General features: G+C 45.0%; 1 protein-coding gene across 2 annotated transcripts in view; it reads left to right on the top strand.

Annotated features, from left to right (window-relative positions):
* Positions 1 to 14,491, top strand: part of LOC135054779 (parvalbumin alpha-like) — a 144,713-nt gene that overhangs the window by 100,853 nt on the left and 29,369 nt on the right. For both annotated transcript variants that reach the window (XM_063958097.1, XM_063958098.1), the window contains exons 4-5: positions 2,112 to 2,244; positions 12,682 to 12,791. In XM_063958097.1, coding sequence (XP_063814167.1) covers positions 2,112 to 2,244; positions 12,682 to 12,791 — 243 coding nt within the window. The remainder of the gene's footprint in view (positions 1 to 2,111; positions 2,245 to 12,681; positions 12,792 to 14,491) is intronic.

Genomic DNA, 14,491 nt, shown 5'->3' with positions numbered 1-14,491 from the left:
GAAAGAAAAAAAGGGGGCCGAAGAGTATCAAACTGTTGAAGTTTGTATCAGAGTTATTGGTACATTTATATGAAGATCCCATAATTGATGTATTCATTGAGACCGTGGGGTGTCAGACTATTAAGGTTATAGGTGCATTCTGATTCCCTTTTAAGGAGTTCCTGGGTTAAGTCTCCTCCTCGTATCCCTAGTTTGATTTGTTCTAGACCAAAAGCTGACATTTCCCTGGGGTTGCTCTTGTGATGGTGGTGGAAGTGTCTAGCCACCGATGTTAATTTCCGCATTTTGGCTAGATCCGTGGCACTATTTCTTATAGTACCCGCATGCTCTAGGATGCGAAGTTTCAGTTTTCTAGTTGTCATCCCTACGTAGCGAAGTCCACAAGTGCAGACAAGGCAATAGACCACCCCTGTTGAGTTACAATTGAGAAATTGATTAATATTTCTTGTGTTCCCATATCTGTCTCTAACACTAGTGGTCTTTATCATAAGAGTGCAAGCTTTGCATTCTCCGCATGGGTAAGATCCTTTAGTAGCCGGTGGTCGTGTAGGATGACTGAGGAAATGGCTTGAAACTAGATGATCTTTTAGATTGCTTGAGCGTCTCCAGCGTCCCAGTGATGGGAGCTGGTCTACCGTGTAGCCTCTCTGGAAGATTGAGAGTTCCTAGGCTGCTGACAGCTCAGAGAGGCTGGAGGAAGAGGAGGAAGAGGAGGAGGAGTGCTCAGTCCCCAGATCTGTTTGTGTAAAGGTTTTTACAGTGATTTGGTCAGCACATTTTGTGTTCAGTTACATGTGTGACAAAACATAGCTTCATAAAGATGCTGTATTTTTATTGGCTTATACTTTTCTTGAAATTATAGAATGTGTAGGAAGGGCTGCCAACAGAAATCTTGGGGCTGGCTACAATAGAAATCAGCGGCATCCCGATGTCTAAATGGTGACAATACTATCAATAATCCCTCCCCGCTGCCTAACCCTAACCCACCCCCAGAGCCTAAACCTAATCTTCCCGCCCAGAGCTGGCAGACAATCATTCGGGATCCCGGTGCCTGCATTTAGATCCATGTTGGTATCCCTAGCAGTGTCAGAATTCCGACTGGATCCCATTTAATCATCTAACAGTAGCTTTAGGGTGATATATGACATGGTCAGTGTTGGGGTTGTGATTTGAATTTATTGGGACTAGTTCTTAGTAGTCTAGAATCAGAGACTTCACATAAAGCTAGTCCCAGCATATGTATCTTTTTATGGTAGACACAATTAAATTGCCCACAGACTGTCCAACTTGGGGCAGTACAGATGTTGTAAGGGTAGTACAGACGGTGTATCATTACTCACAGCACTGAGGTCATGGATTTGATTCCAACCATAACCCTAACTGTGTGGAGTTTGTATGTACTCCCCAATGCTTGCGTGGGTTTGCTCTGGGTACTCCGTTTTCCTCCCACAATCCAAATCTATATTGGTAGGTTAATTGGCTCCCAACAAAAATGAATCCAAGTGTGTGTGTGTGTGTGTGTGTGTGTGTACATGGGAAGACTAGATAGGCCAAGTGGTTCTTATCTGCTGCCACATTGTGTGTTTCAGTGTGTGTGTGTGTGTGTGTGTGTGTGTGTGTGTGTGTGTGTGTGTGTGTGTGTGTGTGTGTGTGTGTAGGCTGGCACTACCTTGTGTGTTTAGGGTGGCACTGACCCGTGTGTGTAGGCACTACTTTGTGTGTTTAGGTGGCACTAACCCCTCTGTGCCCAAACAGTGAAGGTTATAAAAATAAGTGGCAATAGACCCACCCACAGGTGGTGCTAGACACGCCCTTTAGGTGGAGCATGACATACTTCCTCGGCGGTGTACAACGCAAACTCGAATATCATCTAGAATCTCCCTGAAACTAGTTTTCTAAAGTAAGCAAGTATGTCGCAGCCTTTATGCTGAAATCACATCTTTGCATTTTCCCCCCTAGAATGGGAGACATTGGTGAAAGTGAAGTAAAATTATAGTTATTTGAGACTTCCAAAGTTTCCTTACTCTGCTCTTATAATGAATCCATAATCTGAATCCCTTTTAATATACTTAAATCTGTCATCCACTATCTTGTCTCTTGTTTCACTACAGCTCCCGCTTCTTTTAACCCGAAGAAATACTTTGAACTGCTCGGCCTAAATAGAAAGAGTAAAGATGACAAGATACAGGTTTTCCATATGCTGGATCAAAACGCGAGTGGATTTCTTGAGGAGGATGACCTTGGGTAGGATAATGGACATATTCTATAACATTTTCACACACATATAGAACATTTAATATGTACTCAGTATGCTGGATCTTTTAACAGACACCATTACTAACATTTTTCCACTTTAAGAAATCCTGAACCGCATAAAGACATGCTATAAAAAAAATCCTGTAGGCAAATGGAATATAGGTGGTCATTCCGAGTTGTTCGCTCGCAAGCTGCTTTTAGCAGCTTTGCACACGCTAAGCCGCCGCCTACTGGCTGTGAATCTTAGCTTCTCAAAATTGCGAAAGACGGATTCGCACTATTGCGATTAGACCTCTCTTAGCAGTTTCTGAGTAGCTCGAGACTTACTCTGCCATTGCGATCAGTTCAGTCAGTATCGTTCCTGGTTTGACGTCACAAACACACCCAGCGTTCGCCCAGACACTCCCCCGTTTCTCCAGCCACTCCCGCGTTTTTCCCAGAAACTGTAGCGTTTTTTCACACACACTCATAAAACGGCCAGTTTCCGCCCAGAAACACCCACTTCCTGTCAATCACACTCCGATCACCAGAACGAAGAAAATTCCTCGTAATGGCGTGAGTAAAATACCTAACTGCATAGCAAATTTACTTGGTGCAGTCGCACTGCGGACATTGCGCATGCGCGTTAGTGACTAATCGCTCCGTTGCGATAAAAAAATAACGAGCGAACAACTCGGAATGACCACCATAATGTATTCTTCAGCCAGTATGTCCAGAAATGTAGCATGGCAATATGCAATTCTAATGCATTGGGTAATGGGGGTAATTCCAAGTTTATAGCAGCAGGATTTTTGATAGCAACTGGGCAAAACCATGTGCACTGCAGGGGAGGCAGATATAACACGTGCAGAGAGAGTTAGATGTGGGTGTGGTCTGTTCAATCTGCAATCTAATTTGCAGTGTAAAAATAAACAGCCAGTATTTACCCGGCACAGAAACGATATAACCCACCCAAATCTAACTCTTTCTGCACATGTTATATCTGCCTCCCCTGCAGTGCACATGGTTTCGCCCAGTTGCTATCACAAATCCTGCTGCGATCAACTTGGAATTACCCCCAATGTTCATATGTCCAAGAACTAAAGATTCTGGTAAAACTTTGCTCAAATCCAGGTTTTCAGCAGTACACATAGGTCGTACTACAGGGTTGTACGCCAATTCTGCCGCAGCTGTGAATGTGTACTCAAATATTGTGTGAAAATAAATGCCACAGGTACTTGGATTTGTATTAAGACTTTGCCATCGGCTGTGTACAAAGATGCGGTGTCGGCAGCAGATCAGTCAGTTTTCTAACTTGTCAGTGGCCCTATGGGTGAGCAGCATGGGTGCAGGAAGTGATATGCTGGAGCCAGGGCTGCCATCAGAAATTGTGGGGCCTGGCACTGAAAAAATAGACAGGGCCCCTCAATCCAAAAAGAAAAAAAAAGATTCTTCATCGCTCCACCCCTATGTGAAAACTGCTGCACAGGTAAGGCATTTCGTATATAATAGCCCAGATCTGTGACTTTGTGCCTGTGTTTCCAACGTTTCGGGGCTAAACCGCCCCTTTGTCTAGGTGCACCTAGACAAAGAGGCGGTTTAGGGGCGGTTTAGCACCGAAACGTTGGAAATAGCATGGTGGCTTGTTGAAATATATTTATTCACATTTAAGTCTCTGAGTGCCGCAGTACTTTTTATCTTCTACTATATATATATATATATATATATATATACAGTTCCAATATGACCGGCACTCCAAACAAATGTTTAAATACCTGGGTGCCCTCCACGGTCCAAACGGAGCAAATACAGAGAGAGAGGCTGGCGGCACTCCACGGATTTTCAAAGAAAAGACAGCTACACAAGCTTGATTGTCAACGTTTCAGGTGCTGTTTAATCACACCTTTCGTCAGGATACATACACATCAAATAAAACATACCTTATATAGATCCCAGTGCTCACACACCCCTCACCAACACCGCCTACTTCCGGTCGCGGGTGCAGTTACAGCAAACAGCCGTCCGCACCTGCCCGGAAAATTGGTTCCCCTGGCAACCATAAACAATTCTGGTCACTTCCGTGCTCTAAGAATACCACCCCCGATCCACCCATCGGAAGCGCGTCTACACGCGTCACACCAACGGGAGGGCCGGGACTCATCGCCAGGGCAACCATACACCAATAGAGACACACCACATCGTGATCTAGGTCCTTCACCCCCCAACCCGCCCACCGGACGCACGTCAATGCGTGTCCGCCAATGGGCTGGCGGGACGGTCGTCACCAGTCACCAAGGTAACCATTAAACAATAACAGAGAGACACCACACAGTGCACGAACTCCACTGCTGTATCGCATCATCATAACTGAAGGGATATACATCTATTAATATACAGCACAATTGGTGATACAGAGGATTAATAGAAAACAATGAACACCTTATATAAGAGACTAAATCCGTTTAGCACAGCAGCTCCATATGGACATCATTTAGTTATAACTAGTTGGTGTGATTAGATGAGGTACATCAGTAACCAGATAAACATCAGTATAGCCATCTAACAATTAATAGACATATTCTAAAACAGCCTAAATGACACAGATTATTCTCAAAGAGCAAAGGCCAAACAGAGTTGTGATCATAAATCTGCCATGCCTCTAACAACCATCATTCCAGATAGACAATAAAGCTATTCAATGGAATAATTAGATATAAAGCAATTAACTCGATAAGACATATGCATCAATCAAAATGAATTTCTCAAGATTAATAATAACAACACAGATCCTCAAAGGTCACCTAGAAAAAGCAGATATTTGTAAGATATTTATAAGAAGCAAATATTTATAGGAAGCATAGGAGGGACAAATTCTCATTAAGGCCCCTAGGAGAGACAGTGTTGAGATCGTATATCCACCGTGCCTCCAACTGTAATAGTCTCTTATTCCGATCCCCTCCTCTCGACATCGGGGGAACATGGTCGACCAACTTGTAGCGCAAGGTAGCCATACTGTGGCCTGCTTCCTTGAAATGACGTGCTACTGGCTGCTCGGTGGCTTTACCCTCAAGAGCCATTCTGATAGCAGATCTATGTTGTGCAGCCCGCTCCCGGAATGTACACACAGTTTTGCCAATATAAGCTAGACCGCAGGGACATTTAATGATGTAGATTACAAATCTTGAGGTACACGTCAACACATGCTTAATTGGAATTTTTTTTGCCGGATTGGGGATGGAGCACTGTGGATCCTGTTTCCAAGAATCGACATGTCGTGCACCCCGTGCATTTATAAGACCCCGGTGGTTTACTTAGGAAGTGTGATCTAAGCTCCCTCTGTGGAGAGGCTATATCCGAATGAACCAACCAGTCCTTCAAATTTCGTCCTCGACGGTGACATTTCAATAAAGCACTATCGTGGAGTGCTGGAATCGATTTATCGGAGCTTATAATGGGCCAAAATGTATTTGCACTTCTCCTAATGATGGAACTGGCCGTCGTGTAAGTTGTCACCAGGGGTACTATCTTACGTGTTGATTTAGTTTTCCTGAGTAGGCATTGTTCACGTGACAACGCCAAAGCTTTGTTTTTGGCTTTAATCAATTCGTGTCTTCTATATCCTCGTTGGAGGAATTTTTCCATCATCTCATTTATTTCTCTCTCTGCATCCATGCTGTTGCTTGATACCCTCTTTGCTCTCAAAAATTGAGAGTAGGGCAGACCTTTTTTCATGGTTTCTGGATGGAAGCTTTTTGCATGGAGTAATGTGTTTTTATCAGTGGTTTTATGATATATTGATGTAGACAACTCCGGTCCAGTTCTTGTAATTTGGACATCCAGATAATGGATTGTGTCAGTACTAACATCATAGGTAAATTTGATGTTCTCGTCCATTTGATTGATGAGGGTCATATGTGCCACAAAGTCCTCTTGTTTACCAGACCAAATAATGATGAGGTCATCAATATAACGTAAAAACATTATGATGTTATTGGCAAAGGGAATGTTTTCCAAAAAAAGCTTCTTTTCAATAGATAGCATGTATGCGTTTGCGAACGCTGGGGCCACGTTGCTCCCCATTGCGCACCCCAAGCGCTGCAAATAAAACAACCCATCAAACAAGAAAAAATTTCGGGTAAGGGTTTTCTCAAGCAAAAGCAGAGAAAATCTACATCAGGACCCTTGTAATGTGGATTGCCTACCAAGAGCTGTCTCATTGAAGAAATTCCCTCCTGGTGTGGTATATTTGTATATAGACTAACCACATCTATACTTGCTAATACGCATTCTTCAGGTAGTGCTGTGCAGTTCTGAAGATGAAGTAAAAGCTGTGTGGTGTCCATAAGTACAGACGGTTCAGCTTGGATTACCGGCTGTAGATAATGATCGAGGTACCTAGAGATTGCATTGTAGAGTGATCCACATGCCGAGATTATCGGTCATCCAGGGGGGGCAGATAAGCTCTTATGCACTTTTGGCAACGTATAGAGGATTGGGGTAATGGGGTGATCCACCGTCAGTGCTTTCAAGGTGGTTTTATCAATAACTTTATTCTGATATGCATCTAATAAGATGGCATCGATCTCTTTTTTAAATTACATTGAGGGATTTCCACCCAATTTCTCTTAAACCACCTGATCACTAAGTTGACGGTAGATTTCTTCCAAGTATTGGTCACGGTCTTGCAACATGATGGCCCCACCTTTATCAGCCGAACGTATCACCACCCCCTTATTCTCACTTAGCACTCTCATAGCTTCAAATTCTCCCTGTGTTAAATTAGGAGGAGATTTGTCTATGCTCTTCAACTCCATGGTCACAGTGGATTCAAGCATTCTTGAGTAACTCTTGATCGACACATTATGTGTCTGTGGATCAAACTGAGAGACTGGACGCAAGGGATGATCAGGGTTTTCCGTCCCCGCAATGGTTGGATTCTTTCCAAAATATTCTTTCAGTTTTAAATTGTGTTGATGTTTCCATGCATCCACTTTCCATTCAAAGGCATTACATATTGTCGTGGGTATATATGAAAGTCCCTTATTCAACACCCAAGTTTCTTCCTCTGATAATGAATAGGAAGATAAGTTAATGATAAGGTTGTTCTGGGGAATTAATGCTTTCCTCTTCCTTTCCCCTTGGCCGCCCCTCCTTGTTTGGGAGCGTGTTCTTTTCTTCGTGCACCTCCCATGCGTGTAGAGGTCCCTAAAGGGGGTTTGCCACTTTGGGTGCTGGTTGAAGGTTCCTGCTCCCCTGTTGAGCTTTCCCCAGTTGACACATCAGTGTCTGTCAGGAACCGCCTCGAATTCCGTTTGTTGAAGAAGTTCTTCCTTCGTAAAGGATAGCGCCCAGTTGCCCAAGGGTAGACTGTTTGGTCTTCATAATCCTTATTAACTGTTACTAATTTGGATTTTTTGTATTTAATCAGTTCCTGTCTATAAGTCTCCACCTTTTGATTAAGTTTCGTCATCCAATCCGCATTAGGATTACTTGTCAAAAGGGTGTTAGAAGAGCTCATCACTTCTGCTATCTTAATTTTGGTTTCATTCATAATTCTGGTGGATTCCTCTACCACCAATAACATCAGGTCGCAGGAGCATTTATTCAATACTGCCACCCAACGGCGGCAGAACTCTGAGTTCATCCTTCCAATAGTAGGAATATTTCTGATCCTGAATCCCCTAGGGATTTTCCGCTCCCTGTAATAATCAGAAATTGTGACGCTGTGCAGGTGATAATCAATCTCCTTTTTCTTTAATTTAAGCAAAGAGAAGTAAATATCCTCAGCAGCATCGACACCAGCAGCATTTTTAAAAGTGTCCTTTGTTAATACAGTCTCTGCCTCAGAATCAGTAAAGCTTAGAAACTCTCCCGTCGGTAGAGTGATAGCTTGAAACCCTGGAGTGTTTTTCACCCTGGTTTGACTTAATCCCTCCATAATAATGTTAACAAATAGCAGTCAGTCCTTGTGTATAAAATACACTGTGTACACAAATTACTATGTGAAAAAAAGACTTAGTGAAAAAAATGAGAGAAGTACTGACACAGATTCCGCGGCCGGAAGTAGGCGGTGTTGGTGAGGGGTGTGTGAGCACTGGGATCTATATAAGGTATGTTTTATTTGATGTGTATGTATCCTGACGAAAGGTGTGATTAAACAGCACCTGAAACGTTGACAATCAAGCTTGTGTAGCTGTCTTTTCTTTGAAAATCCGTGGAGTGCCGCCAGCCTCTCTCTCTCTCTATATATATATATATATATATATATATATATACAGGGCCGGCCCGATGCATACACGGGCTACGCAGCCGTGTTGAGTGCCGGGCAGTAGAGGGCACTGCTGCAGATAGTGAGTCACTGTGACTCACTCTCTACAGCAGCAGTGGCTAGCAAGCGGCTTGATCCACTCCCGGCCACCGCTGCCCGGTGAGCACTGACGTCTCCAGCGGCGGTGTCTATCTGAAATTCGGCGCCGGCCATGAGCCAATCAGAGTTTGCGGACCGGCAGCTCAGGCTCCTGATTGGCTGCCGGACCGTGAGCTCTGATTGGCTCACGGGCCGGCGCCGAATTTCAGATACACACCGCCGCTGGAGACGGAGGGGTAGGAGAGGCGCGCGCTGCACTCTCCTCCTCTCACAGCAGAAGCAGCAGCAGGTGAGCAGCACTTTTTTTTTAATGGGGGGAGTCACTCTGGGGACATGTATCAGCACTGGGGGCATATCTGGCGCTGTGGGAGGCACTGTGGGGACATGTATTAGCACTGGGGGCATATCTGGCGCTGTGGGAGGCACTGTGGGGATGTGTATCAGCACTGTGGGCATATCTGGCACTGTGGGGGCATGTGTAGCAGCACTGTGGGGGCATATCTGGCACTGTGGGGGCATGTGTAGCAGCACTGTGGGGGCATGTGTAGCAGCACTGGGGGCATATCTGGCACTGTGGGGGCATGTGTAGCAGCACTAGGGGCATATCTAGCACTGTGGGGGCATGTGTATCTGCACTGGGGGCATATCTGGCACTGTGGGGATATGTGTATCTGCACTGGGGCCATATCTGGCACTGTGAGGATATGTGTATCTGCACTGGGGGGCATATCTGGCACAGTGGGGGTATGTGTATCTGCACTGGGGGCATATCTGGCACTGTGGGGGCATATCTGGCACTCTGGGGGCATGTGTATCTGCACTGTGGGGATATGTGTATCTGCACTGGGGGCATATCTGACACTGTGGGGGACATGTGTATCTGGCACTGGAGTAATATCAGGCACTGTGGGGGCATATCTGTATCTGGCACTGGGGGCATATCTGGCACTGTGGAGGCATGTGCATCTGCACTGGGGGCATATCTGGCACTGTGGGGGACATATGTATCTGCACTGGGGGCATATCTGGCACTGTGGGGGCATATCTGTCACTCTGGGGGCATGTGTATCTGCACTGTGGGGATATGTGTATCTGCACTGGGGGCATATCTGGCACTGTGAGGTCATGTGTATCTGCACTGTGGGCATAACTGGCACTGTGGGGGCATATCTGGCACTCTGGGGGCATGTGTATCTGCACTGTGGGGATGTGTGTATCTGCACTGGGGCCATATCTGGCACTGGGGGGACATGTGTATCTGGCACCGGGGGCATATCTGGCACTGTGGAGGCATATCTGTATCTGGCACTGAGGGCATATCTGGCACTGTGGGGAAATGTGTATCTGCACTGGGGGCATGTCTGGCACTGTGGGGAAATGTGTATCTGCACTGGGGGTATATCTGGCGCTGTAGGGACATGTGTATCTGGCACTGGGGACATCAGTCATCCACTATCTCAATGTCACCCTGCCTCAGTCACCCATTATCTCCCTGTCACCCCTGCCTCAGTCACCCACCATCTCCCTGTCACCCCTGCGTCACCAGTAACATATTATCTCCCTGTCACCCACTAATACCCTGTACCACCGGGAGTACAATTGTGTAGCCACACCCCTTTCTTGTAAGACTACACCCCTTTTATCCCATCAAGGGGCGCCAAAATAGATTTTTGCTTACTAAAAAAAATAATCTTGGTCCGGCCCTGTATGTATGTATGTATGTATGTATGTATATATATATATATATATATATATATATATACACACAAAAACACACACACACACACACACACACATTGTACATACATTTCACACATACACAGTCACACATATATACAGTATACACAAACACTGTATATACACACACACACACACACACACACACACACACACACACACACACACACACACACACTCTCTTTCCAGACACTTACCTACTGATGTCTGGCTGGCCAAAGCTGTAGCAGCTCATCCTCCTGCTGCAGCGTGGTCTCGTCTAGCGCCGCCCCTTATTCCCATCTAGCTCCGCCCCCTTTGGCTCCCGCCCGGCCACTAAATGTCACACTGGGGAGCGGGGGGAGAGAGGAGGCTTTGTGCTGCCGGCGCTGAGGGGGAGAGGAGGTTTTGTGCTGCCGGCGCCGCTGCATGTGTGACAGCAGCCTGCAGCAGCAGCAGGGATAGTAGCAGCAGCTCAGCACAGGGATGCAGAGCAAGGAGAATGCCTCTCCTTCCTGGTGCCTCCCTGCACTGACACTGCACAGCACTCTCACCTTTTACATTGATTCAGGCTGTCACTCAGTTCTCCCAGCCAGTCACTTTTGTTAGCACCAGAGTCCCAATGCGCCACATTACAGGGAAGTAGACACACTAAATAAACTACAGCTCCCAGCAGCCCTTAGCCCTGAAGCATTCCAGCCCTTAGGGCTGCTGGGAGCTGTAGTTTATTGAGTGTATCTTCTTACCTGTAATGCGGCGCGTTGGGACACCGGTGCTAACAATAGTGACTGGCTGCTGTGCGAGTCTCCGGGAGAGCCACTGCCAAAGGGAGGACAGCAGCTTAGCTGCTTCAAGGAGAAGAAACAGGATAAGCATTACCTGCCCCTCCCCACTCACAGTACCTCTGGGCCCCATCCGTGGCACCCCCACACACCCACTCCAGCACCCACGGTAGCTACGGACCCCCTCCCCCACACGGGACACCCCTGCAACTGCTCCTCCCCCACCCGCGGTGGCTTCGGACCCCCACCTGCGGCACCACCGCAACCGCACTTCCCGTGGCACCCCCGGATCTCATCTTCGTCTTCCCCACACCCGCCACTCCCCCAACCAAAGCACCTACTAGGTGCTTCATCAGGCCCTGCGTGCGCTGTTCACCCCATTGCAAGGGGCTTCCACCCCTTAACCATTGCACGCCCTTTGTCCGTGCAATATTTAACCACTCAACAATTATGATTGGAGGTAATACTCCATATAATAAAAATATTGCACGCCACAAGGGTGTGCATGAGTTAAGGGGGTGTAGCCCCTTACGACGGTGTGAAGAGCGCCCGTAGGGCTCGATGAATCACCTAGTTTTAAGAAGTCCTCCCTCCACTGTTGTTTTATAACCTAGTACAGCTCTCCGGGTATTGGTAGTAGGAGGCAGGGGTGGGCCCCACTCTCTGTAAGGGCCCGGGACACTAGTCCCCACATTCCCCCCCTGATGGCTGCCCTGGCCGGAGCCATTGTTACTGCGTAAGGGATTGCAGAAGCAGGCTGAGAAATGCCTTGAAAATGGTCTTGACACGTTGACATTTTTGCAGCCACTCCCAGTTAAAGTACCTCCCCAAATGTTCCCTGACTATCAATTATTCTGCAAATAAATCCTCTCTGCAAACGTCGTAACAAGTCCATTGCGGTACATGCAAAGTGCGACTCAGGTGCAATAATCTCTCGACTGCAAAACATTAGGTTTGCAGTCTGAATGAAACCCGTAGCTTCATTTTCAAGTTTCAATATTGTTTCTCCATTTGCATTTTGACGAATTGCCAGTCTATGGATGGAGTTAGGACAACGACAGTCAATTAATTGTGCTGCGATTGGGGTGGGAGACTTTATGCCAAATTCCGCTGATGAAATTTGCAAACATCCGGAAATATCCAAACCTGTTCTGCAAAACATTTTCTCCATGACAGCGTACATTTTGCGTTATACATACCCAGTCCTCCTCCAACCACACGGAATTAAACGATCATTGTCATCTCAAACCTATAGAGTGTAGAATAGCAAAACAATATGGGACTTGAAGATTGTATCAATTACATCAATGGAACTACACACATCTACCTGACAGCCCAAGTTGCCAAAATGTCTATTTGTGCCAATTTCTACCTCAAGTTCCCACATCTCTAGCGCACTGACCTCTGAAAGTTATCCAGCGTACAATATTTTTGAATATTGCAGGTTGTTACATTTCTGGATTTATTGGTTAAACATGCATTATATTACATTTGCCTTTTTAGAAAATCTTTTTGCAAGTTATGGTTTCTTAAAACAGATTATATTAATCTAATATACTAATTACATCTCCCATTCTGCAGTCTTATAATGAAGGGATTCTCCCCTGAAGGAACATCTCTTACTGAAAAGGAAATAAAGGACATCCTAGCCGATGGTGACAAAAAGGGAGATGGAAAAATTAGTCTTGATGGTATGTATTGTGGTGGGATTATACACTAGTTACACTGACATCAGGGCCAATCTGTATGATGCTTAAGGGAATGCAACAAAAGTCCAAAAACCAAAGGGTATGGTAACATACAATGGATTCTAGTGTTAACCAAATGTCACTTTTACTTGTGTCATGCAGCACTGTGTGACATGCTACTTGTTCCATTTCCATGTAAGGGTCTTGCAAAAATCTAATAAATACAGTAGATGCCCAAAAATAAAAAATAAACTATGATAAATGTTTAAGGTTCAAATCAATGCGCAACCAACCTGAGCCAAAAGGAATCACTGAACTTCCGAAAATGAACAACACAAGGGCGTAGCTTCCATAGGTGCAGCTGCTATGGGGCCCAGAGCTGAGAGGCGCCCACCTTCCCTTTCAAAGTTACATGTGTGATATACATTTTTCGCCACTGAGTGGTACATAGGGGTCCTTTCAGACTTTTTCCTTGGGGCCTGCAATATATCTAGGTATGCCCCTGGACCTGCTCATTGTAGTGTGGTATAAAATGAACTGGAGGGCATTTTAATGTTATATAATATGAACCGGGGCACTGTAATGAGGCACAATATGAATGGGGAGCACTATATATCATAATGTGAATTGGGGGTACTGTGCGGCATAATGTGTACCGGCAGCTCTGAAATGTAAAATAGGGTGAACTTAAGCACTACTGCGATTCATAAAAGAAACTAGGGCACTACTGTGGGGCATAATATTAAATAAGGCTCTACTATCGTTCAGAAAATGAACTAGGGCACTATTATAGGGCATAAAATGAACAATTGCTGCAGAGAAGTATCTCTCTAGAAGCATTGCGACAGGGGTCCCTTTAAAATGTTGCTATGGGGCCCACAAAGTTCTGGCTACACCCCTGGAACAACACCAAAGAATAATGTTCAGGGAAGTTGGCGCTTAATAGTGACCCACATAGAATATGTTCAAAGGGATGTTCATTCATAAAATAAAACAATTCTTCCATATGGGTACCTATAATAATGAAAAAAACCTGGACATAATAGTGTGAAATCTGCACAGCAATCACCACTGGTGACATCAGATGGAATCAGTGAGTTTATTGGAAAACTTTGCACTGTGGAATAAATTATTCCCATAAAAATACTCATCCATGTGTGACAAGAAGAAGGAACTATTTTAGGGTATATTAGCATGTAGCAGGTTCTTTTATAAACAGAAATTAATGCTTTGAAGTTGGATCCTCCAATTGGTTTCTCTCACTGCAATAAGCAGGCAAAGGAAGAGTGATTTAAAACACTTCAAAACACACTTTTTATTTAGCATCTGATCTGTACACAGAAGAGACAATTGATGAAGTTATTGTGTCGCCGATACAAAATCCCATCTAGATTCCACTTCACTAGGCAGGTGATAGCGAGATTTTACCAATTGATATCAGTGATTTATAATTAATTATTAATTACAGTGATCTTGCCAAATGATTCCAGTGATTTTGTCATTTTCTTCCAGTGATTTGGACCAATAATACCATTGATTAGAACGAATAATTAATAATACCATTGATTAGAATGAATAATTCCTATGATTTTGTCATTTTCTTCCAGTGATTTGGACCAATAATACCATTGATTAGAACGAATAATTCCTGTGATATTGAGGTGTTTGTGTCGCTTAGCTTATCCGTCCAGCGACCACAGTGC

The sequence above is a fragment of the Pseudophryne corroboree genome, chromosome 3 (assembly GCF_028390025.1).
Source record: "Pseudophryne corroboree isolate aPseCor3 chromosome 3, aPseCor3.hap2, whole genome shotgun sequence".
Taxonomy (NCBI): Eukaryota; Metazoa; Chordata; class Amphibia; order Anura; family Myobatrachidae; genus Pseudophryne; species Pseudophryne corroboree.
This window is presented reverse-complemented; position numbering and strand designations above follow the sequence as displayed.